The 25,067-nt window shown below is 44.4% G+C and overlaps 1 protein-coding gene across 6 annotated transcripts in view; it reads left to right on the top strand.

The window, feature by feature from the left end:
- The window catches only part of LOC140388452 (POC1 centriolar protein homolog A-like), a 180,262-nt gene that overhangs the window by 23,930 nt on the left and 131,265 nt on the right, over positions 1-25,067 (top strand). For all 6 annotated transcript variants that reach the window (XM_072472612.1, XM_072472609.1, XM_072472608.1 and 3 more), the window contains 3 exons: positions 3,642-3,749; positions 6,498-6,613; positions 21,025-21,158. In XM_072472612.1, the coding sequence (XP_072328713.1) occupies positions 3,642-3,749; positions 6,498-6,613; positions 21,025-21,158 (358 nt within the window). The remainder of the gene's footprint in view (positions 1-3,641; positions 3,750-6,497; positions 6,614-21,024; positions 21,159-25,067) is intronic.

Raw genomic sequence — 25,067 nt, 5'->3', positions numbered from 1 at the left:
CATTCATTTATGCTACATATGCTATATTATATACTTGAACTTCTGTTTGCCATTCCTTGCTTGGGGAGTTTGGATGGCCGGTATATTTATATACTTATATTTGATATCCAGTATTAGGATAACATACATGTGCTTGTACTTGTATTTCTGTCTACCATCCTTTACGTGATGAGTTTGAATTTCCACCGACTCTCCGGAGAGGCACTATTTGGAGTAGAGGAAACAACATACAAGGGAAAGAGCGTGCCATACCAAAACAGTTATTTTCTAGTTCGATGTGATCAGCCTAGAGCAATACTGGATGAGTCCTGGGCTTAATTTGCTTATTCACAGGCTTGACCAGTGGCCTCATGAAATCTAAAACGTGAAATGGAGAAATAACTTTAAAAATCAGATGGGAGGATCTCCCTTTCTCTATTTGGCTGGCAGAGTTTATTCTTCCTGTCTTCAAGGGCTGTTCTTTTTGGTTGGTGATATTTGGGTTCATTAATAGATTAGAAAGAGGTCACTACAAATGAGTCATTTTATGGTATGTGTAATTCAGTAGATTATCCATATGGAGAGTATTTAAATATTGTAAAATCTGTATAAGATGCCCTTTTATATAGTGTCACTTTGATTAAAGACCTGACAGTATCAAAGCACAACCTTTTATGCAGTTAGCACAGAGGTTGTTTACAATTTTCTCATAACAGGCAGTTTGCAGGTCAGAGGTGTGCATTGGACCAAATTTTGCAGTCAGCAGAGAACAAATGTCTCTCCCATTTCATTATAAAGAACAAGAACAAAGAACAATACAGCACAGGAACAGGCCCTTCAGCCCTCCAAGCCTGTACCGGTCATGATACCAACTTTTGCCAAAACCCTCAGCACTTCCTTGTGCCGGATCCCTCTATACCCATCCCATCCATGTGTTTGTCAAGATGCCTTTTGAAAGCTGTTAATGCATCTGCTTCCACAACCTCCCCTTGCAACGCGCTCCAGGCACTCACCATCCTCTGTGTAAAAAATCTGCCTCTCACATCTCCTCTAAACTTTGCCCCACGGACCTGAAACCTATTCCCCCTGGTGACTGACCCCTCCATTCTGGGAAAGACTGCCTGCCCATCCACTCTATCCATGTCCCTCATAATTTTGTAGATCTCTATCAGGTCACCCCTCAACCTCCATCTTTCAAATGAAAATAGTCCGAGTCTAATCAGCCTCTCCACATAGCTGACCAGGCAACATCCTGGTAAACCTCTGCACCCTCCAGAGCCTCCACATCCTTCTGATAGTGTGGCGACCAGAATTGTGCGCAATATCCCAAGTGTGGCCTTACAAAGGTTCTATGCAACTGTAGCATGATTTGCCAATTTTTATACTTGATGCCCCGTCCAATAATGGCAAGCATTCCGTATGCTTTCTTGACTACCTTGTCCACTTGTGTTGCCACCTTCAAAGATCTGTGGACCTGCACGTCCAGATCTCTCTGACTTTCTATATTCCTAAGAGTTTTACCATTTACAGTATATTTCCCCTCTATGTTCAACCTACCAAAATGCATTACCTCACATTTGGCCGGATTAAACTTCATTTGTCATTTCTCTGTCCAAGTCTCCAACCTATCTATGTCCTGCTGTATCTTCTGAAAATTCTCAACCCTATCTGCCACTCCACCAATCTTGGTGTCAACCGCAAATTTACTAATCAGACCGGCTACATTTTCCTCCAAATCGTTTATGTACACCACAAACAACAGAGGCCCAATCACAGATCCCTGTGGAACACCACTAGTCACAACCTTCCATTCAGAAAAACACCCTTCTACTGCTAATCTTTGCTTTCTGTGACCGAGCCAGTTCTGTATCCATCTTACCACCTCTGATCCTGTGTGACTTCAACTTTTGTATCAGTCTGCCATGAGGCACCTTGTTAAAGGCTTTACTGAAGTCCATATAAACAACATCCACCACCCTCCCCTCATCAATCATCTTTGTTACCTCCTCAAAAACTCAATCAAGTTAGTGAGGCACGACCTCCCCTTCACAAAACCATGCTGTCTATTGCTTATGAGTCCATTTGTTTCCAAATGGGTATAAATCCTGACCCTGAGAATTCTCTCCAATAATTTACCTACTACCGACGTGAGACTATAGTTTCCAGGATTATCTCTGCTACCTTTCTTAAACTGCGGTACCACATTAGCTATTCTCCAGTCCTCTGGGATCTCACCTGAACCCAATGAGGATACAAAGATGCCAGTCAAGGCCCCAGCAATTTCCTCCCTTGCTTCCCTCAGTATTCTGAGATAAATCCCATCTGGCCCGGGAGACTTATCTACCGTAATATCTTTTAAAAGACCCAATACCACCTCTTTTTCGATGTTAACTTAATCCAGGCTGTCCACACACCCTACCCAAGGACCATCCTCCACTAAGTCCCTTCAGTGAACACTGATGCAAAGTATTCATTTAGTACCTCGCCCATTTCCTCTGGCTCAACACATAGATTCCCTCCCACAGTCCTTAAGTGGTCCAATCCTTTCCCTGGCCACCCTGTTGCTTTTTACATATGAGTAAAAAGATTTTGGGATTCACCTTAATCCTACTTGCCAAGGACTTTTCATAACCCTTCCGAGCCCTCCTAATTTCCTGCTTCAGTACCTTCCTACCTTCTTTATACTGCTCAAGGGTTTCGACTGTTCCCACCCTTTTTGCCCACAGAATTACAATTGGCTTTTGCAATGAAGTTGCAGCGATTCGATTCAAACCCCAAAATGGCACAGTGGGCTCTCACAAGAGACCTGTGTGAACACAGAAAGAATCCCTAATCAATCAGGCTGAAAAATCCTTAGTGAAGCAAACCTAGTCTAAACTAGGAAGTGTAAGTTGAAATATTTAACTTAATATCAGATCATGGTGTGAAAGCAAAATAAATAGAGGGAAAGAAAGATGGGGTTTAAGAGAGGGATAAGAGACAAAGAAAAAAATTTAAACTAGAAAAAAATAATTTTATAAAATCTCCAAAAATAATCAAAATTTGAAGGAATGATATTCTGCACCTGTTAATTTTCAATGACAGAGAGGTTGTTTGGCAGTAATTGAGACTTTGCGCTCTGTTAAAAGTTTCATTGACACTTCCATGGACAAGACCCAACCTTTTCTGGAATGTTTAGCAGATATATAGTTGGGTGTGTACTGGAACTATAAACAATTGAGGCCTTGGGGATCGAGGGACGGGGAGTGCGTTTGGAGTGACTCGATTGTTCTGCGGGTGGCAGGCATGGACTCAGTGGGCCGAATGGCCTCCTTCTGTGCTATAATTGAATCTATGATAGCACATCGTTCCAAGTTGTGAGTCTCTCAACAAGCTACTGTCATAGTGAAGCTTCTGAAGAAGCTCATCACCTCAGCAACTTCCTGATCTCTGTATTTAATTTAATTCCACTTTGTGTGGTCACTGGAAGTTGCTGTGCAATAATAAGTGAGTGCTGATAGGCTTGCGGCTATTTTTATCACAAAATCCTGGCCAATATATTTGAGGGAGGTTCATTTTTTTGTAATTTCCATCTACATTTCTATTCGATGCATAGAACTGGGAATAAAGTATTTCTTCCATTTTTTAATAATTTAACTTTATTTTTTGTTTTCAAATTCAAGGTTTTCACCAGATGGACGACTCATTGTTTCTGCAAGTGATGACAAAACTATTAAAATTTGGGATAAAGCCACTAGAGAATGTATACATTCATTTTACGAACATGGAGGGTGAGATTTTTAATTCTGTATCTTTGGAAGTAAATTTTCAGTGTATTAATAATTGAACAATCCTTACCTGTAGCGCTTGCACTGTCACTCTGCGTGCAGTGAAGTGATGGGGATGTAGGTTTGCACCCAATGATTTTCCTGCATGCCAAATTCCTAATCTCAGTGGTGATATTGTGAGCTGGTACAGGATGTGGAGCTTCCTCTGGAAGGAAGGAAGGAACCTGGATGAAAGTACATTCTGTACCTTCTAGCATATGACGTATTTGCTGTGATACCCTGGAGTTAAAATAGAGTTTCGCTTAAAGAAGCAAACCAGGCTGGAGACTGTGGGTTTCACTATACCAGTATATTTATTGTGAGCAGTAAACTAGCTGGTATGACATTAGTTAGCTTATATATGTTAGTAGTGGTTCATTACGCAAAACCATTTGGATTGTTGTCACTTTAAGTTTGCTTTGTCACCTGCAGATGGTCCTTTTAAGATTAAATAAATATGCAATTGTATGATAAGTGGATTTAGGTCTGACTTTTATTAGCTGACAGTGGTATAATACCATTTATATTTAAACTTGATTTCCTTTGGCTGCATGGAGATTAGACAAGAGATCAAGTTTGTTATTTTCTTTATTTGGGGAGGATATATATGTTTGCTGAACTACTGCCATCTGTTTTGCCTTTGTTTCAACTTACCTTGTTAATTAACTTGCCTAATTTATAGCTTAAACTTTACACTATCACTTTGTAAAATACAGCAGATGGAGTGATTTATGCCATGTCCAGAACAAGTTTAGTGATGGAGAATTTCTTTGTGAAACATAGGCATGGAATCTTCCCAAATTTATGCTCAATGGAGCTTGGTTAATGCATTAAGTTTAGAATTAGAGTTTTGGATGTGATGGCTGGGATATGGTACATTTTTCTAGAAACACTCCTTCAATTTATTTTGGTGTGAATTAAGATGCAAGGTTCATCTCCTTTTACTCAGTGCATGATCCAACCTGAGAAAAATAATAGACCAGAATTTACTGTGACTGGCAAACAAATGCCACCAATATTGCTCATTAGACTTGCCCTTGCACGTTGCATTTCTATGACCTTTTAGCACAAGAAGTTCTTGTAAGTACGTGGGAGATCAAAACAGCATGGGGTCCTCTACAGAGCATCTGGGCTCTGAGCAAACCGGGCAAGCAACTATGTGTTTCTTTGACCAATTGGATTAAAGTATTGTTAAATGAACAGCACACATTCTCAACCAGGAAGTGTAAGCTTTGTAATGAATTGAATGTCAAATCAGATATAGAGAGCTAAATAAACAGAGGATAGAAAAACTGGATTGAGAGATGGAGAGAAATAAAAGACAAAGAACAAACATTTCTAATAGCCATTAAAATCTGAAGGAATGGAATGCCGCACTTGTGAAAATTAATTTTCAATGCCAAAAAGATTGACAGATTGATTAATTCACATCGTACCATTTAAAAAACAAAGTAGTTAGACTGAAATAGTTAATTATCCAATCTAAGTTTTATCCGTGTTGACCGTCCAAGTCCAACTTCACAGTACTCAATACATTTGGTTGGGGATCCAGGTAGCAAGGTACTATTTTCATGCAGCTAATGGCGGAACAGCACATCTTGGACAGCAATATCTGGATTTTCATGTTGCACTATTCTGAAGGTGCTGTCCGGTTTGCGCTGTTAGCCTCACATTTGATCTTACATTAAGTTCTGTCCCACTATTTGTTGTACCAGTGTGATGCTTCTAACTTTTGTACAGCAGCTTTCCTTGTTATCTTTGAATGTAATTGCCAGTATGTGTTGAAATTAGTTTTGTTCAATGAGCTTCTGTTGACAAATTGTTGATTAAAACTGCTCACATGTATATAATTTTGAAGACCTTGGGAAAAAGGAAATATCTATCGATCAGTTAGGTCCTAGGTTTAAAAAGGCATTGGGCAGAAGTTTCCTGCAGGTTTTGGGATCCCGACGTCAGGACCTGATGGGGGCCCCATGCCCATAATTGACCTCCGAGAGATTGACACAGTAGTATTCCTGGAGACAACTTCCTAATTGGCTTCCAACATTGCAGGGCCAGTCAGAGGGCCGGCAATTCTGAAGAATTAGCAGCCCCACCTGGAGAGGTGGACGCTGCTGAAGAGGGCAGGAAACCTCGAGGGAACCTCAAAATGTGCACAGACTCGAAGGAGTAAAGTTAAATATATTCCTCAGAGGGGGAAGAAAGCCTGTCGTTTCTCAGATTCGAGGGGACTGCTGTGGGTGGGGGTTGGGGCGGGGGCCGTGGGGGCATACTTTCCTGCCACAGGAAAGGTAAGACTGTCATAGGGTGGCTTCCTCATATAACAAGGGCTCTCTACCACTCGCAAAATGCCAACGAGAAAGTTTAATTGCCCTAATTGGGACCTTAATTGTTCCCCAATGACAGGAACGTATTGGGTGTTGTCTGACCCAGCTCTCCAGCTTTCCGTTATTTTGCCACTTCCAAACCCACCACACTGGTGCTGCAGAAATTCAGCCCATTGTTTTATCCAGTTCCCAAATAGCTTAATCTGTGTTCCATGTTCCCACCAATTGCCATTATACTTTTGATGAAGTTTGGCTCAGCTGTTCTGCATTGTTGTTACCCAATGTAGACGAAAGAAAATAGCTTTGCTTTATGGCAGTAGCTTTCCCTCTCAGTAAAGTAAGAAAAATAAACAACCTAAAATTTATTTTCTTTCCTTCCTAAAAGATTTGTTAATTATGTAGATTTTCATCCCAATGGAACGTGTATTGCAGCAGCAGGAACAGACAACACTGTTAAACTTTGGGACATTCGTATGAATAAGCTTCTTCAACATTATCGAGGCAAGTAGATTGCATTCCATATATTATTTCAACTCCATTTGCCTCCTATGCATAATGACAACCATAAGTCGGTTTATAATATTTATTAGAATTTTCTGATACCCAATCTAGTTTATTTTAATTAGTAAGTCAGGATAGGAGCTTAAATATGTTTACAATAACTATTTTGTGTATTTGCTCTTCTGATATTTTGTTAGGTTCCACAATTTTTTTGACTTTAATTGATGCCAGGGATTGCTCAAAGCCTGTAGGTTATGTATTCTTTATCCATGGAAAGTACCTTTCATGGTCACCTAACAGGAAAGACCATGTTATGATCCATACAAATTTTGAAGTGTTATCTTACCTTAACTTAAACCAATGACCTTGCACTCCAGATGTACCTACAGGTTAAAAGTGAATGGATTACTGACAGCCAGAATTATTCTCGTTGATTGAATATTTAGAACATTTTGCAATCAGGAGAAAAAGATTGCTTGGGGAAAGAATATTGAAAGTCGAAATTCATGCATTCGGATACGTTACAAGGTCCTCGAAGCAAGTGTTCTGACTCTTGTGGAGAACTGTAAACCAAAATAACCAAATTTACTTAGTGTCCCTCAGATAAAGAGATCATCAACCAGAATCCGCATTTTAGTGTTGATGCGCTATTCACACAGATTTCTAGATTTTAAACTTTTTTAGCCAGCTCACACAGTTCTTCCAAGTGTCCCTTGCTCCTTTTCTGCCAAACAGAACATTCCTCTTCCCGAGAGTGATTTGCTTCTTCTCCCATCAATAAACCTTTTGTGTTCATTTTTCTGTCTCTGTCTGCTTTCTCTTTGTGCCTACATCTGTTTGCTGATTGCCTTCAACCTCCAGTTCCTCTGCTCATTGCTCAACTTTGTGTCTGCAGCTCTGCTTTGTGTCTGGCCACATGGCTTATTTTTGAACTTCCTTTTTAAAAAAATATTTTTATTGAGATTTTAGCGATTTTTATTTTTTTATAAAACTTATGAAAAGACCATACATTTACATATCATTGTAGGGATATTCCACCCCCCCCATAACAATTTAAATGTTTCATTGGCGTCATGTTTTATCTTCCGTATTTAGGGGGTGGGATTCTCCAATCCCCCGGCAGTGTCCCCACCATCATAAACGCCGCTCCCACGTCTAATTCTGGCCCCAACACCGCTCCAGCTGCTGAACCTGGCGCGAATTGGGCGTCGCGGGATCCGTGCATGCGCAGTTGCGCCGGCACCAACGAGGACATGCGCAATGACGCCGGCGCCAACGCGCGCATGCGCAGTGGCCTCCTTCAATGCACCGGCCCCGACGCAACATGGCGCGTAGGAAAGGAGGCCCCCAGCCAGAGAGACCGGCCCGCCGATCGGTGGGTCTCAATCGCGGGCCAGGCCACATCAAAGGCCCCCCCCCCCCCCAGGCCGCCACCCGACCCTTACACGGCGTGGTCCCGTCGGCCCAGAGCAGGTTAGAACGGCGCCGGCGGGACTCGACTCCTTTCCTACGGCTGCTTGGCCCATCCGGCCGGAGAATCGGCGGGCCGGCTGCGTAGAGTGGCCCGCGACCGGTGCCGCGCCAACCACACCGGCGCCAATGGCGGCGATTCTCCGCACTGCGTGAATCGCGTGCCGGTGTTGCGGCTGCGTGGCCAGTTCGCGAGATTTTCCGGACCGGCGCTGGGCTGGGAGAATCCCGCCCATAGGGTTTTACTTATTTACTTGTGTTGGCCACAACAAAAAGAGTAGCAAAGATGGGACAGGGTGGTGTTACATGTGGGGTACCTCGCCTCCATCTCTGCCCCTCCCCCTTTTTGGCGTACAATGGCTCGGTTCATTCGACGGTTTTATTTGCCCCTCCACGTACAGGGTTAATTCAGCCTGAGCTGGCCCCCGTTCTGAACTGGGTACCCTTTCCTCTGCGGCCTTGTTCTTGCCCGCCCCCCTCCTTCGATCTTATTCCTTGGATTGTTAGTGGCCTTTGTGCGGCCCCCCTCGCTCTATTGGCTGTTGGCTTCAAACAGGTCCTGGAACAGGTTGGTGAATGGCTTCCATGTCTTGACATTTTGTGGAAGCCCTCTTCCAACCCTCGAATTGTGAATTTTATTCTATTACTTAGTGTCCCTCAGATAAAGAGATCATCAACCAGAATCCGCATTTTAGTGTTGATGCGCTATTCACAGATTTCTAGATTTTAAACTTTTTTAGCCAGCTCACACAGTTCTTCGAAATTCCGACAGCTTTGGGAGGCCCTGCTGATCGCCAGCGGAGCAAGATTCTTCGGTGGGGGATTAGGGAGGCAAAGACAAGGGCGTCGGCCCCCCCGCCCCATGAATAGTTCTGGCTGGTCTGGTACCCAGAAGACTACCATTATCGGGCTTGGCTCCACCTTACCCCCACAACTTTGGACATTGCTTCAACGAAGGCTGTCCAGAACCCGGCAAGTTTCGGGCAGGCCCAGAACATGTGGGTATGGTTGGCCGAGCCTCTCCGTTCACATTTGTCCTCCACCTCCGAGAAGAACCTGCTCATTCGGGTCCTAGTTAGGTATGCTTTGTGCATCACTTTCAGTTGCATTAGGCTTAGCCTTGTGTATGTGGAGGTGGAATAGGCCCTGTTCAGTGCTTTGCTCCAGAATCCCCACCCTATTTCTATTCCTAGTTCTTCCTCCCATTTCTCCCATGTCTTGTCCAGCGGGGAGCATGGCCCTTCTAACAGTCACCTATACAGATCCTTAGGGGCAGTACGGTAGCATTGTGGATAGCACAATTGCTTCACAGCTCCAGGGTCCCAGGTTCGATTCCGGCTTGGGTCACTGTCTGTGCGGAGTCTGCACATCCTCCCCGTGTGTGCGTGGGTTTCCTCTGGGTGCTCCGGTTTCCTCCCACAGTCCAAAGATGTGCAGGTTAGGTGGATTGGCAATGCTAAATTGCCCTTAGTGTCCAAAATTGCCCATAGTGTTGGGTGGGGTTGCTGGGTTATGGGGATAGGGTGGAGGTGTGGACCTTGGGTAGGTTGCTCTTTCGAAGAGCCGGTGCAGACTCGATGGGCTGAATGGCTTCCTTCTGCACTGTAAATTCTATGAAATCCCCGCAGTTCCCCCCCCCCCCCTCACCCAGGTTGCCCACGTCCAACAATTCCTCTAACATTGAATGTCTGGGTGTCTGTGAGTATGATGTTGTCTCCTTGCGGAGGAAGATTTTTACTTGTAGGTGTCGCAGTTTGTTCCAGTTGGGCAGTTGTAGCCTTTCGGCCAGGTCCTCTAACGTCGCTAGTCTGTCCTCCGTGTAGAAGTCCCTAACTGTCAGCGTCCCTTCGTCCTGTCTCCACCGCTTAAAGGTAGTATCTATCATGGCTTGCGCAAACCTGTGATTGTTGCAGTGGGGGGGTCACAGTGGACATTTCAGTCAGACCGAAGTGTTGTCTCATTTGTTTCCAGGTTTGGAGTGTGGCTACTACCATTGGGCTTGTTGAGTGTTTGGCTGGCGGGGATGGGAGTGCTGTTGTGGCGAGGGCTCAGAGGGATGAACCTGTGCAGGAACTCTCCTCCATCCTTGCCTATTCTGTGTCCGGTTCCTTCACCCATCCCCTCACTCTTTTTGCTGTAGGTTAGGGAGGGCCAGGCCCCCATACTACTTTTTCTCTGTAGGACCTTTTTGGGGATCCTGGGATTCCTCCTTCCATTCCCCCCACTCCTTCGACAAACACCATGATAATTTTGTCAACTGTGTTAAAAAAGCCCTTGGGGATGTAGATCTGTATGGATCTGAACAGTAAGAGGAACCTGGGCAGCACGTTCATCTTGATTTTCATAATCCCCCCACCAGCCTCCCCGAACAGGCGCCGGAATGTGGCTACTAGGGGCTTTTCACAGCAACTTCATTTGAAGCCTACTTGTGATAATAAGCAATTTTCATTTCATTTCATTGCCTGCGACCTCCTGTAGCCATCTCAGATGGCCACCTGCAAAGGACCATGGGAATTAAAGCCAACCCAGGACTCAGACACAATCAGAGCTTGTGTGTGTATTTGCATCCCAGATAGCTAGACGCGATCGAAACCCCAGCTCGTTTGCATTCTAATGCCCCATTTCCCCAGAACAAAAGGACTGTACTCCGGTAACCGATACAGATGCAGACTAACCGGCGCCAATCCTTTTGCTAAGAAAGCCCAAACAGACAAAATGACCACTCAAGACACGCCCAGCCATCAAGGCACCGGCCCCTTTATTGGCCAAAATCGAAGGCAGTGATCGAAGCCTGTCGAATTATTGGGTCGAAAGCTAAGGACCGCCTCAAAGAGCGTGAAATCCCAGAGGGATAAAAAGAGACACAGCCATGTGTTTGGTCTCTTTTAGCCCCGGCCTACGCCTAAAACCAAGTGTAGCATTACGACCAGAAGACAAGTTCAAGACCAACGATCGCTACCAGACGGATGAGCCCAGCAGAAACTTCTTCTACCCAGCCACGCAAGATCTGAACAAAGGCCTTGTTCATCTGCAAAGAGCCGGTTGCCCTGAAGTTAAGTATAGGTTATAGTAATTGTTAGGTGTAGTTTAACTTGTAGTGTTTTATGTTGCATGTCGAAGTAATCCTTGTGTGTAAATAAACTACCTTTGAACTTGAGCTGACTAACTGGTTGTTTGGACTTTGATCGATATCCGTTAAAGCCTTGTGGTGGTATCATTTGAAACCTGGCAACTCTGAAAAGCAATATTATCATTAATAGCTGCCATATCTAGTTAATTTGGCAACATTATTGGTGCCGATTGGTGGGATAGTATTCCACTCATTAAAAAGAGCAACATTATTGGTGACTCCGGTGCCAATCGGCAACTTTATTGGCGACATCTGTCGGGACTTGACCTAGAAGTGATTTTGTCTCTCCGAGAGAACCCACAAAACTTTGCATTAGAAATCCAATTGAGGAAAAATGAAAGAAACCACAAGTGTAAGGCCCATATCGATCAAATCACCAAGATTCAGAAGTGTGTATTAACCTGCATGCGTACTAACAGGGATATAAGGTAAACTCATTAGATTTTACGTAAAACTATTGGGAGTATTGTGAACGGGGAAAATAGTCTCTGCCATACCCGCTGTTCGAATCACCGCCTTATTCCCCCTGTCGCAAATTGACTGTAGGAAAAGAGAAGTTAGAAGCAGAGCAAAAGAGAATTTAGAGGTAGCAAAACAGAGAACTTAACGGTAAGAAAACAGAGATAATAGTAGCAATGGCTACAAAAGCGATGGAACGCCTAATGAACCCGCAGGAACCCGAGGTCGCAGCGACCAACAAAGCAGAGCAGTGCCCCATATGTGAAGTGGAATTGAGGAAGTATTTGCAGGGGAAAGGATGGCCCCTTTGGTCTGAGTTTTGTTCAAATGATGAGTCAGATCCAGGAAGCATAGGACAAACCTGGTGGGACAACCTAACCGAGATACATAAGAATGCAGCGAAAGTTCGTAAGCTGATGGCAATAGTGTCCTGTTTGGCACAGTTGCGAGACACAGAGGAGGTCGTGAGGACACTCCGCAGACAGCTAGTTGAGAAAGAGGAGAAGAATGAGGGAAACTATAGTGAATGTGAAAAGATTATTGAGCAACTCCGGGAACAGTTGGCAGCTAAAGATAAAGAGATGGCTGATGTCAAACGGGCACACCAATCTTGTTTAGTTCACCTTAGCAGTTTTCATACCCAGTACGATAAAGCCTACCAAGATACACAGCGGGCAATTTTGGTACGAGAAAAGACAGAACAGCAGGTAGCACAGTTAACGAGATTTAAAGGCAGCTTTATGAGTGCTCCATAGCTCCACTACAGAACAAAGACAGAGCACAGTAGACCACGCGGAATGTAGACGACAAATAGAGAAGTTGCAGTCACTGCTGTCAGTGCAAAACGGACTCAGAGATACATTTGGACAAGATTTAGATGAGGAGAATGGGCCCAATTGGCAAGAACTAAATTAAACCGCCCAGAGATATGTGGAGAACACAGAAAATCACAATAGAGCCCCCCAGACCCCGAAAAGGAAAGAACCTGCACCACCGACTGCACAGGCAGCGCACACCCCCATGAATCCAGTCACCACACAGCGCAAGTCATCGGATCGGCGCGAGCCTGATTTTGTTTACACCACCCCACTAGCCATCACCCAATTGAAAGACGCCTGCGCCAAAATTGAACCATCCGAACCCATCGCAGACCCACATAATTTATTTGAGAGAGTAGGACAGCAAACGGTTATGTACGGTCCAGACGAAAGGGAGGAAGTTAAGCTTATAGTCATGCGCCTTGACCCGTCCATTAGCTCAGCTTTACCAGAACCCCAGAATGTAGGAGGAGGAATGTACAGGAGATTAAAATGGCCATTTTAGATGCGATCGGGTACAACAAGGGAGACCCCGTAGAAGGTTTGAACGGTTGTAGGCAAAAGAAGGGAGAGCATCCGACCGCATTTGCAGGCCGCCTTTAGATCCATTTGAAGCCAGTATTTGGGGATTTGAACCGCGCGCACCTAGATAACGACGACACAACTAAATGGGCCCTCACTTTAGTCTCCCACGCCACAGAAGCAGGTCAGCACGGTAGCATTGTGGATAGCACAATTGCTTCACAGCTCCAGGGTCCCAGGTTCGATTCCGGCTTGGATCACTGTCTGTGCGGAGTCTGCACATCCTCCCCGTGTGTGCGTGGGCTTCCTCCGGGTGCTCCGGTTTCCTCCCACCGTCCAAAGATGTGCAGGTTAGGTGGATTGGCCATGCTAAATTGCCCTTAGTGTTCAAAAATTGCCCATAGTGTTGGGTGGGGTTACTGGGTTATAGGGATAGGGTGGAGGTGTGGACCTTGGGTGGGGTGCTCTTTCCAAGAGCCGGTGCAGACTCGATGGGCCGAATGGCCTCCTTCTGCACTGTAAATTCTATGAAAAGGCTTGTGTAAATTATGACCCCATAATGAAGTTTGGGTTTTAAAGCGACTCTCCAGTGCTTGGGAACAATCCCTACATCGGAAGGCAGATCAGGAAAAGGCAAAGGCGAATATACAGCCAGTCAGGACTAATCAGGACTCAGCATAGGTAAATGAGGGCAGGCATGAAGGACAGCACCCCAGAGCACAGGCACCACGAGGCTGCTATAATTGTGGACACATGGGACACTACGCCCGTGAATGCAGACAAAACCTCCCGAACCAGCAACGGCGACAGCAATCGAACGACCCACCTAGGAACAATGTTAGGCCCATACGTAGTATTAGCGCCGAACAGATAATGCAGTAATCAACACCACAGATATTGTAGGAAACATATAGATGGTTTTGCCAGAAAAGCAGCCCCATTCTCAGAGCTCCTAAAAAAGAACGCCCCGTGGGAATGGCTTCCTCAGCACACAGACGCCATCGATGAATTAAAACGCGCCCTAGGCACAGCCCCCGCTTTGCAAGTTCCAGACCCACACTCTCCCTACGCCATAGAAGTAGCGACCACCGACTGAACCCTATCAGCAGTACTCCTACAGGAAAGCCTTGACCGATTAGGACCCGTAGCCGATGCCTCACGAATTTTGGATCCCGTAGAGCAAGGATTTTCAACCTGCGAACAGCACTTGCTCGCAGTCTTTTCGGCAGTGCAGTATTTTGCATATATCACAGTAACGATTTTAACCAAGCACACCCCAATGCAACTATTGTTAGATGGTAGGTTAAAGGACGGTTCAGTCAGCCAGATTAGAGCAGCTTGCTGGACACTGCTGTTACAAGGAAGGGACATTACAGTTAAACGTACAAAGACCCACTCATTTTTAGCAGACAACCTTCAGTATGCAGGAATCCCACATGAGTGCCAGATCATTGCAGCCAAACACCACACAGGACCCTTTATACCGAAGTCACTGCACACACGAGCAGGCAGTAAAACGCAGAATCCACACACCATAGACAACGCTTTAAAGATTAATGTAGACGGTTCCTCCACAATAGAAAATGGAAAGAGAATAACTGGTTGTGGAATTTATGTAGAAGACGCACAGGAACGCGCATTAGAAGAAATATCTTTAAAATTGCCCGGCCATCTGGGATCACAAGCAGCCGAATTAACAGCTATAGCATATGTAGTGCAGCACCCCAGATTCCTTTCCGACCCCAGCGGACATACATTCGGACAGTTTATATGTCTGCAATAGTTTGACAGAATTCCTGCCCCTGTTGGACTCTCGAGGATTCGTATCCGCTGATGGTAAACCCCTACCCCCAGCCCCATTGTTGAAGCATATCCTTAAGACAGCTAAAGACCGCACGTATGGTACAATCAAAGTGAGAAGCCATCATCATTCCTCCCCACCCAGTAACATAAAGACAGGCGCCTTAGCTAAGTCAGGGTCACGCCACGGACACTTTTGGCAACCCCCCGAAAGTGAACCGATACAAGCAGTCCAGGTTTCACAGACCAATTTCGAAGATTTAGCCCAGGCCCAAAAGGCAGCCGACACTCTTAAGCAAGTTTTAGACGGTAACTTCCCAGCCCCCTACGACAAATTCAAGGACTCACTGATGTAATAGTTTTGACAAATGGAATTTATGTGGTCCCCACCCAGGACAGAAACCAGATAATTTACCAGTTTCATGACGGACACGGACATCAGGGGATAGACAATACCATTGCCCATTTAAGACCTTTGTGCTGGTGGCCCGATTTAAAAGCAGACGTCACGCATTATGTTGAGAATTGTTTAATCTGTGCACAGAACAATCCTGAAAGGTACTCCAAGAAAGGACAATTGAGACACACCCGACCTGTTAATGGCCCATGGATGAATTTACAGCTTGACTACATTGGTTCCCTCCCCCCTGCAGAAATGGTTTTAAATATGTATTAGTAGTAATCAACACCTTTACAAAATGGGTAGAAGCATTTCCCTCCCGGACGAACACCGTGAAAGCCACAGCTAAGGTTTTGACCCAACAGATATTTACATGCTGGAGTCTTCCCCACAGCATTGAGTCAGACAAAGGTTCCCATTTCACCGGCAGAGTCATGCAAAATGTCCTAGTGATTTTTGGAATCAAGCAAAAGTTTCACATAGCGTATCACCCCCAATCCAGCGGCATCGTTGAACGAATGAATCGCACCTTGAAAGCGACCATTAGAAAAATGGTGCAACACCATAACACCACATGGGACCCAGTCCTCCCATTCGCCCTTATGTTTATTAGGAACACAGTATCCAGTTCCACAGGTTTCACCCCCCACACTCTCATGACCGTCGACCCATGAAAGGAACTGAATATTTATTAGGTCTCGATTTGGCAAGCCCCAGTCACTCCAGCCCCTGGAACCACGACCAGGACATGTTTGGCCCCCAATATCCCCTTCCACAGCCAGAGCCACCGCCCGACAACAGTAATTTGCCCTTCACTGCCACCACCCCTCACGACAAGTGAACCCCTCTTTGGCACTGCGGCAACTTTTGTAGACTGGTAAGACATGACGATTTGGATTCCCCGACGGCCCATGTGACCACGGCACAAAAACAGCAGACACGAGTCTGGCAACTGGGAGATGGTGACGATTCCGCGTCTGACTCCTGTTACGGTAACCCTTTTTCAACGCTTTTTGATACAGAACCCTGAGGTGTCCAGATGATGAGAAAAAGGAAGCGCATGAGAATTTCGGTGTCCTATTTACTGATGGAGCCTGCCCGCCTTTTATTTCCTCCTTTCTTTCTTATTGCTACATGGTTTTAATTAATGTCGGCCTGACACCCAATTTGTTGACACTGTCATAGCTACTCTTCTGACGCCATTTACTGACCAATGGCCGTTAAAGGAACAATTGTTGGATCTCACATGTGTTACAAATTCTTTCCGCTGGTTTCGGTCACCCAGGTAGTGAATAACGGCACTAATCCCTGCCCTGCCTGAGGACCCCAAATGCATCCGGTCAGTTAAGCTCGGGTAGTAGCAATGGCACTGATGACCGCCCTGCCCGGGAATCCCACCCATTCTTGCCCTGCGGCGGCCCACACGCACCTCATGTTCCCGTCACTTCGAGTACTCTGGAATGGTTCTTTACACTTTTCACTGTCTTTGGGCAGGTCTTAGTTTTCCCTTCTCTACTCTTATTGTGGTTTAAAGAATGCCCTTTGCCACAGTCTGTATACTCATCTCTTTACCTTCTGCGACTCTTTGGTCGCTTCCACATCTGCTATTTACATGTTTGACACACTTGGTTGCCACATATATGCTGATATCCGCGAACTACCTCTGGACCCTGGGACGAAGAAACTTTATAAAATGGCTGCCCTAAAATTCGGCACGTTAAGATGAGCCTCAACCTCCCATGGTTGGGATTTAAGAAAGACTGGTCGAAGAAATTGTCCACTCACTCCAAGCATCGCCCACAAGCTGTGAGAGTCTCTGTATTTTAAAAATTTTCATTTCTTGTCTCTCCAAAAAGGTTATTTCAAAAAACAAAATGAGGGAGTCACACATGGTGACGATTCTAATTGGTAATTGAAGTTAAGGAGAGAAAGACAAACAAAACGAGATGTTAACCAACGATAATAACAGATATTATGCTTGCACCCCCAGGAATATATGAAGAACGAAGGACAGAAGACAAGATGAAGACAGGACTGATGGCCTACATTGTGATCATCGCTGGACTCCTACAACTGCGCGTGCAACAGACTATTTTAATGTACACCACACCAGCCCCAAACATGACCACAAAACATGACACCCCTAGCCCGGACACCACACCACACATAGAGATAAATATTGATATCCCCACTTGGTGCAAAAACATTGTTAAATGGTATTCCCTTTCATATACAGGAGGACCTTCTGGTGATAGCGATAATCTGCAGTGTCATCGAGACACTTAAACTTTGCAAATGGCGAAAAAGAGCCTCCCGCTCCCCGATATATGCACTCCCAGCCCCCTTCTTCGGAATTCACCCAACCCGACAAACAGTGTAACCACCGATAAAAATAAAGATTGTACACCTCTGTAACGTTGATAAGTTAAGAAGAAATGTGATGCTGCCGTTGGTTTAAAAACTTTGTATTGTACATAAGTTCCCTTTTTCATTTGCCAGCAGCATGAGAGCAGCTGAGATAGTGATAGTTAGATATTCCCTTGTGCGAATAAGTTAAATATGTAATAGTTGAATGTTTTATAGTGACCCCTAGAGATTATGAATGTAGGATGTATTAATACCACTTAGATAAATGCTCTAAAACATAGGAAATAGTGTAGAACCTGTCTTCGACCAAGGGTAACCGGCACACCAAGGACGGATGAGGGATCAACAGTGATCCACCACGCTTCGCTTTCAGGATCAAAAGGACGGGATGTAGACATCTCAGATGGCCACCTGCAAAGGACCATGGGAATTATGGCCAACCCAGGACTCAGATACACTCAGAGCTTGTGTGTGTATTTGCAACCCAGATAGCTAGACGCGATCAAAACCCGCTCGTTTGCATTATAATGCCCCATTTCCCCAGAACAAAAGGACTGTACTCCGGTAACCAATACAGATGCAGACTAACCGGCGCCACTCCCTTTGCTAAGAAAGCCCAAACAGCCAAGGTCAATAACTGCTCAGGACACGCCCAGCCATCAAGGCACCTGCCCCTTTATTGGCCAAAATCGAAGGCAGTGATCGAAGCCTGTCGAATTATTGGGTCGAAAGCTAAGAACCGCTCCAAAGAGCGCGAAATCCCAAAGGGATAAAAAGAGACCACAGCCATGTGTTCGGTCTCTCTTGGCCCCGGCCTACGCCTAAAACCAAGTGTAGCATTACGACCAGAAGACAAGTTCAAGACCAACGATCGCTACCAGATGGATGAGCCCAGCAGAAACAAAGCCACTTCTTCTACCCAGCCATGCAAGATCCGAACAAAGACCTTGTTCATCTGCAAAGAGCCGGTTGCCCTGAAGTTAAGTATAGGTTATTGTAGTTGTTAGGTGTAGTTTAACTTGTAGTGTTTTATGTTGCATGTCGAAGTAATCCTTGTGTGAAAATAAACTATCTTTGAACTTGAACTGACTAACTGGTTGTTTGGTGTTTGATCGATATCCAGTAAAGCCTTGTGGTGGTATCATTTGATACCTGGCGACTCTGAAAAGCAATATTATCATTAATAACTGTCATATCTAGTTAATTTGGCAACATTATTGGTGCTGATTGGTGGGATAGTATTCCACTCATTAAGAAGTGCAACATTATTGGTGACTCCAGTGCCGATTGGCAACACTCCACACTAGGAAGAGTGGGAGTGCGTCCCACCTCTGCAGGTCCTTTTTTACTTTCACCGCCAGACTGGTCAGGTTCCATTTGTGGATCCACGTCCAGTCATGGGCAATTTGGATCCCCAGGTAGCGGAATTTTCCTTCCTGTTGGTGCTGCTTCTAGATCAAGGGTTTCCAGGTCACATGGATTGATATTTCTGATTTAAATTAAAAAATTACAATCAATACATTTACAATTGATGCAAACTGTTAAAAGATCTTTTCAAACATTCTTAAAACAATTACAGATTCCACAGACCTTCTACAGAAATTATAAATTCTCCTTACTGTTAAATGTTATATTGGGTATTTGAAGAATCGCTGGTGTATATTCGCGTGATAACAGAATAGGAGAGCTGAAGGATAAAAGGATTTCTATGGAGGTATGTCGGTTTGTGGATCATAACAGGTTTGATGAAGGCAGCATGAAGGCGCATTGGTTAGCACTGCTGCCTCATGGCACTGTGGTCACAGGTACGATCCCGCCTCTGGGCCACTGTCCGAGTAGAATTTGCACATCCTCCCCTTGTTTGCGTTGGTTTCGCCCCCACAACCCAAAGATGTGCAGGCTAGGTGGATTGGCCAATCTAAGTTTTCCCTTAATTGGAAAAAATGAATTGGGTACTCTAAATTTAAAAAAAAATAACAGGTTTGATGGGCTCCAGTTTGTAGGAGCTTGCTTTCTTGGAAAGTTTTTAAAAAGATATTGAGGACATGCTCTTTTCCAGTTCTTCTCTTCCAGATATAGTTATCAGCACCAGACTCTGGGATTGTGCTGCTTGCAACTGGTGTTCTGTGTTAATCCAGGCAGTATTAAAGGCAATAATCTACAGTGCATATTGAGGGCATTGCTTTGATTTCAGTTGGAATTAATTGGCCTTCCAATGCAGCAATTGTACTACTGAGGAGAACAGTCACTAAATGTGTCTGCAGCCTGTGTTTCAACTGGTAACTTGTGATCCCCAAGAAAGTATGAGAAAAAGTGTGCACTGTTTCCCCAGACATATCTTCCTTGCTACTAATAAGGACTATTGTCTGTTCAACCAGTACAGATCAACCTTACGACTCACTGATTTAAAGGTTTTCCAGTTGCTAAAATGGAATTTCATAAGGGTTATTTATGCAGCAACCCATGTAACCTTTAGACCTTGTTTTTATGCACTTTTTGGACTGCAATTTTTGATTTTATCTTCAGGATTTATTGAAGTTCATTATGGAAAGCTTGGCTAGATATCAAGGCCAGTGAAGGTACTCTGGAAGGCCCAGGGAATTGGGACATACATATGAGAATCCTTTCAAAATATGGAAGGTGGAAAATCTAGAGAAAAATAGTTAGGAAAGGAACAAAAGTCTATAATGAGAGGAAAACGAATGTATATGAAAATAAGAACAAAATACAGAGATAGTAAGATATTAGCAGCATATTTTTCATGCACTGAATTTTGTTTGTAAATCCTGGCAACTCTGTGGATCACAACTCAAAGGTATTTCGTTAGTCGCATTTGGATGGATGGTGAGATGCACTCCAGGTGGATAACTACAAACTGGTGGGAAACTTTGGACTCCGTCAAGGCTATTTAAAATATGTTTCCATTGGGATAGAATGGACTCAATCAAATTGGCGTACCTTTTATACTTTTGTAATGTATTATTTTTACTACAAAGGTGTTATCTATTTTGACAGTTTCCCTTAGCAACCAAACGTAATGTTCTTTGCAGTTGGTTTTCTCGTCCTGTTTCCACTTATTAGGAATGCTTGTGTTTTTAAAGGGCGGCGACTGAAGAAGGATAGATTACCCATCTCGTAGGATTGTCCCACTTCTTTTACATGTGGGCATTCACCACAGATCAAACTCTCACTCTGCCATCCCACAAGGCTGCTTTACATTTGGTGTTGACACTTTTGCAACTCGGGACTGGGTCAAAATATAATGGTTTTCAGTGGGTGGGGAATCCTCTGTATACTTTGTGACAATTAGGGGAATTGGGCATTCACTGAGGTCATTAATTTCAAAATGGTCGGGCTTTTTCTATTTTGAAAAGCCAGTTGGTGGCCTGGGATACTTAATTCAAGGAATGGCGACTTAAGTTAGGTAATCTTTATTTTCTTACAGTTCATAATGCTGTGGTAAACTGTCTCTCATTCCATCCAAATGGAAACTATCTCATCACTGCATCTAATGATTCAACACTGAAGATACTTGACTTGCTCGAAGGGAAGTTGCTCTACACTCTTCATGGTCATCAGGTCAGCACATCAGAATTCTTTGTTTCAGTGGGAATCTTTTTATTTTGACAGTGAGGGATCTTTGCGTTTTGCATGGTGTAACTGTCTGTGGAAAATGTGCCCAGAATTTGTTTTTCACTATGACTCTGAATTCTAAACGAGCTGGTTTTCCATGTCCTGTCGAAGAAGTGCATATTATATTGAGGACTTTTCTTCAGGCTACAGGGACGACAATTCAGATTTTGTTTCTTTTTCTCTTTTTTTAAATATGAAAGGACCTCAATTGGAGCGAAGGCAAGACCCTGGGTTCTTCATGGCTGCTAATTTTAAGCTATCACTGAGAAAGACTTCTTTGCAGCAGGTCAATCCAGAGTAGAGCATCATCTCCTTACAAAAGGAGGAATTAACCTCCATACTTTGGATCCATCCTTGCTGGACCTTTAGTTAGTACTGAATATAAGGCTTCATGTTTCACACAAGATGTTAGTGAGTGAATTAATTAGCCTTATGGAATAGATTTGAAAGGTTTATCCTAAAAAAAGTGTCAAACTTTGGGTTACACCCCCATTACCAATGCTAATATTGATATGGAAGCATTCCTCACTTCCCGTCAGCTGCTGGAACTTCCAAGGCCGGGAAATACGCCCAGCCAATGTGTCAAAGTAAAGATAAAATATGAGCCATGCAGCTCATTAAAATATTTAAATGAATGACACACCTCCTGGGATCGGGGTAATCAGCCACTCCTGTTGTGTTAAAACAAAACGCAGGTGGGTTTGAGGCAGATTGAGTTCAGGTGTGAGATTTTAAACATTTCCACAGCCAGCTGAGCCAAATTTACCTCTTTTTGGCAATTAAAATTACCCTCAAAGATTCAGGTTAACGATTTTTCAGCAGAAGTGGAAACATTTAGATGTCTAACGGTATTTAAGCAGGTACAAAGGTGGGGAGATGAGGAAAAAAATGGAAGAGATCAGATTAGCTAGTGAATTTAAATTCAGTTAAATAAAATCCGGAATGAAAAGCTAGCATTCGTAATGGTGACTATGAAACTACCCAATTGTCATAAAAACCTAACTGGTTCATTAATGTCCTTTAAAATCAACAGGAGGGTTGTGGGAATGCTGTGTGTGTGATTGAAGATCCATGAATTCTTCAGCCTGATAGCACCCAGACAAGTAAACCCGTCCGTGATGTTGAAAGGGTTCAATTTGCAGAGTTGCAATTTCCCCATCTAACATATTTTGTTGCTGTCTACATGAAGATTTTGTAATCTATTTGTTACAAAGTGCTTCCAAGCCCTATTACATATGCAGTTTTTTGAGTTTTAATAGTGATGGTAATTTGCAGTATTGATCATCATTCCTGTTTCAAAATTCTGACCAGCAATTGCATGTTTTTAAAAAAAACCAAGGTAGGTTTACTGCCACGGTTGTTGGCGAGAATATTTATTTGGATTGTTATTTAAAATTTCTATCTATATAGGGAAAACCTAATTGTGGACTTTAACATTCAATGCTAACTAGTATTATAATTTTATACAATTAAATATCCAGTAAAGACCCTGATACAACTGCAGCCAAATGCTTGGGTGATACAAAGGTCTGCCAATGATGGAATAAACTGTTTTTCCTGGTTTTCTCCATTGAACCACATCGTTAATGGCTGGACTGTCCATTTTGCATATTTGTTGTAATCTCGCAAAGGGGAAGGGGCAAACTTATAATAATTTCTGTTACTGCAAACTCCTGGAACAAATACCTTGGGCTGGATTCTCCGCACCACGACATCGAAATCGTGTTCGGCGACGGGGTGGAGAATCCAGTTTCCCCCATGAAATCGGGACCGGCGGCGGTTCGGCAATTCTCCGCCCACCGAAAAGTGCCGTACGCCATGCAGAGTATCCCACCACCTGAGGCCATTGCCAGAGGCCCGCCCCGCTATTCTCCGCCCCCGACCTGCCGAATTCCCGACAGCGTATTTCTAACGTGGTCCCAGTCGTTCGGGATACTCGCGTCCGCCACAGTCGGGGGCGGGCTGATCGAAGGGCAGGAGGTCCTTTGGGTCGGTCGGGCGGCCGATTGGGGACATTATTTCCACGGTCCAGGTCCGCGGTCTGAGTCCGCCATGGAGCATGGCGCGGTCGCTGCTGTGCGCATGCGTGACCTCTGACCCGGAAGTGCGGGGGCCGTATCGGCAGCTGGAACTGCGAGCTCCACGACAGCTGCCTGCTAGCCCCCTGCAAGGCAGTGAATCTGTGGCTTTTTGCCGTCAGTTTTTCTGGCGTAAAAGACCACACTTTTCACGACGCCATGGGGACATAGTCCCTGAAACAGAGAATTCAGCCCCTTGTGTCATAATTACTGATAATATATTAATACTGATATATTAAAGTTAAGTAAGACCCTGAACCAAGCTAAACCTTAGCTGAAGAAATAGTGGAGGCGTTAGTTATGATCTTTCAAAAGTCACTGGAGTCCGGGAAAGTCCCAGAGGATTGGAAAATCGCTGTTGTGACCCCCCTGTTCAAGAAGGGAACAAGGAAAAAGATGGAAAATTATAGGCCAATTAGCCTAACCTCGGTTGTTGGCAAGATTCTAGAATCCATTGTTAAGGATGAGATTTCTAAATTCTTGGAAGTGCAGGGTCAGATTAGGACAAGTCAGCATGGATTTAGTAAGGGGAGGTCGTGCCTGACAAACCTGTTAGAGTTCTTTGAAGAGATAACAAATAGGTTAGACCAAGGAGAGCCAATGGATGTTATCTATCTTGACTTCCAAAAGGCCTTTGATAAGGTGCCTCACGGGAGACTGCTGAGTAAAATAAGGGCCCATGGTATTCGAGGCAAGGTACTAACATGGATTGACGATTGGCTGTCAGGCAGAAGGCAGAGAGTTGGGATAAAAGGTTCTTTTTCGGAATGGCAACCGGTGACGAGTGGTGTCCCGCAGGGTTCAGTGTTGGGGCCACAGCTGTTCTCTTTATATATTAACGATCTAGATGACGGGACTGGGGGCATTCTGGCTAAGTTTGCCGATGATACAAAGATAGGTGGAGGGGCAGGTAGTATGGAGGAGGTGGGGAGGCTGCAGAAAGATTTAGACAGTTTAGGAGAGTGGTCCAAGAAATGGCTGATGAAATTCAACGTGGGCAAGTGCGAGGTCTTGCACTTTGGAAAAAAGAATAGAGGCATGGACTATTTTCTAAACGGTGACAAAATTCATAATGCTGAAGTGCAAAGGGACTTGGGAGTCCTAGTCCAGGATTCTCTAAAGGTAAACTTGCAGGTTGAGTCCGTAATTAAGAAAGCAAATGCAATGTTGTCATTCATCTCAAGAGGCTTGGAATATAAAAGCAGGGATGTACTTCTGAAGCTTTATAAAGCATTAGTTAGGCCCCATTTAGAATACTGTGAGCAATTTTGGGCCCCACACCTCAGGAAGGACATACTGGCACTGGAGCGGGTCCAGCGGAGATTCACACGGATGATCCCAGGAATGGTAGGCCTAACATACGATGAACGTCTGAGGATCCTGGGATTATATTGGAGTTTAGGAGGTTGAGGGGCGATCTAATAGAAACTTACAAGATAATGAATGGCTCAGATAGGGTGGATGTAGGGAAGTTGTTTCCATTAGCAGGGGAGACTAGGACCCGGGGGCACAGCCTTAGAATAAAAGGGAGTCACTTTAGAACAGAGATGAGGAGAAATTTCTTCAGCCAGAGAGTGGTGGGTCTGTGGAATTCATTGCCACAGAGGGCGGTGGAGGCCGGGACGTTGAGTGTCTTTAAGACAGAAGTTGATAAATTCTTGATTTCTCGAAGAATTAAGGGCTATGGAGAGAGAGAAGGTAAATGGAGTTGAAATCAGCCATGATTGAATGGCGGAGTGGACTCGATGGGCCGAATGGCCTTACTTCTGCTCCTATG

The sequence above is a fragment of the Scyliorhinus torazame genome, chromosome 13 (genome assembly GCF_047496885.1).
Source record: "Scyliorhinus torazame isolate Kashiwa2021f chromosome 13, sScyTor2.1, whole genome shotgun sequence".
Lineage (NCBI taxonomy): Eukaryota > Metazoa > Chordata > Chondrichthyes > Carcharhiniformes > Scyliorhinidae > Scyliorhinus > Scyliorhinus torazame.
The sequence above is the reverse complement of the archived record's forward strand: the minus strand, read 5'-3'. Positions and strand labels throughout refer to the sequence as shown.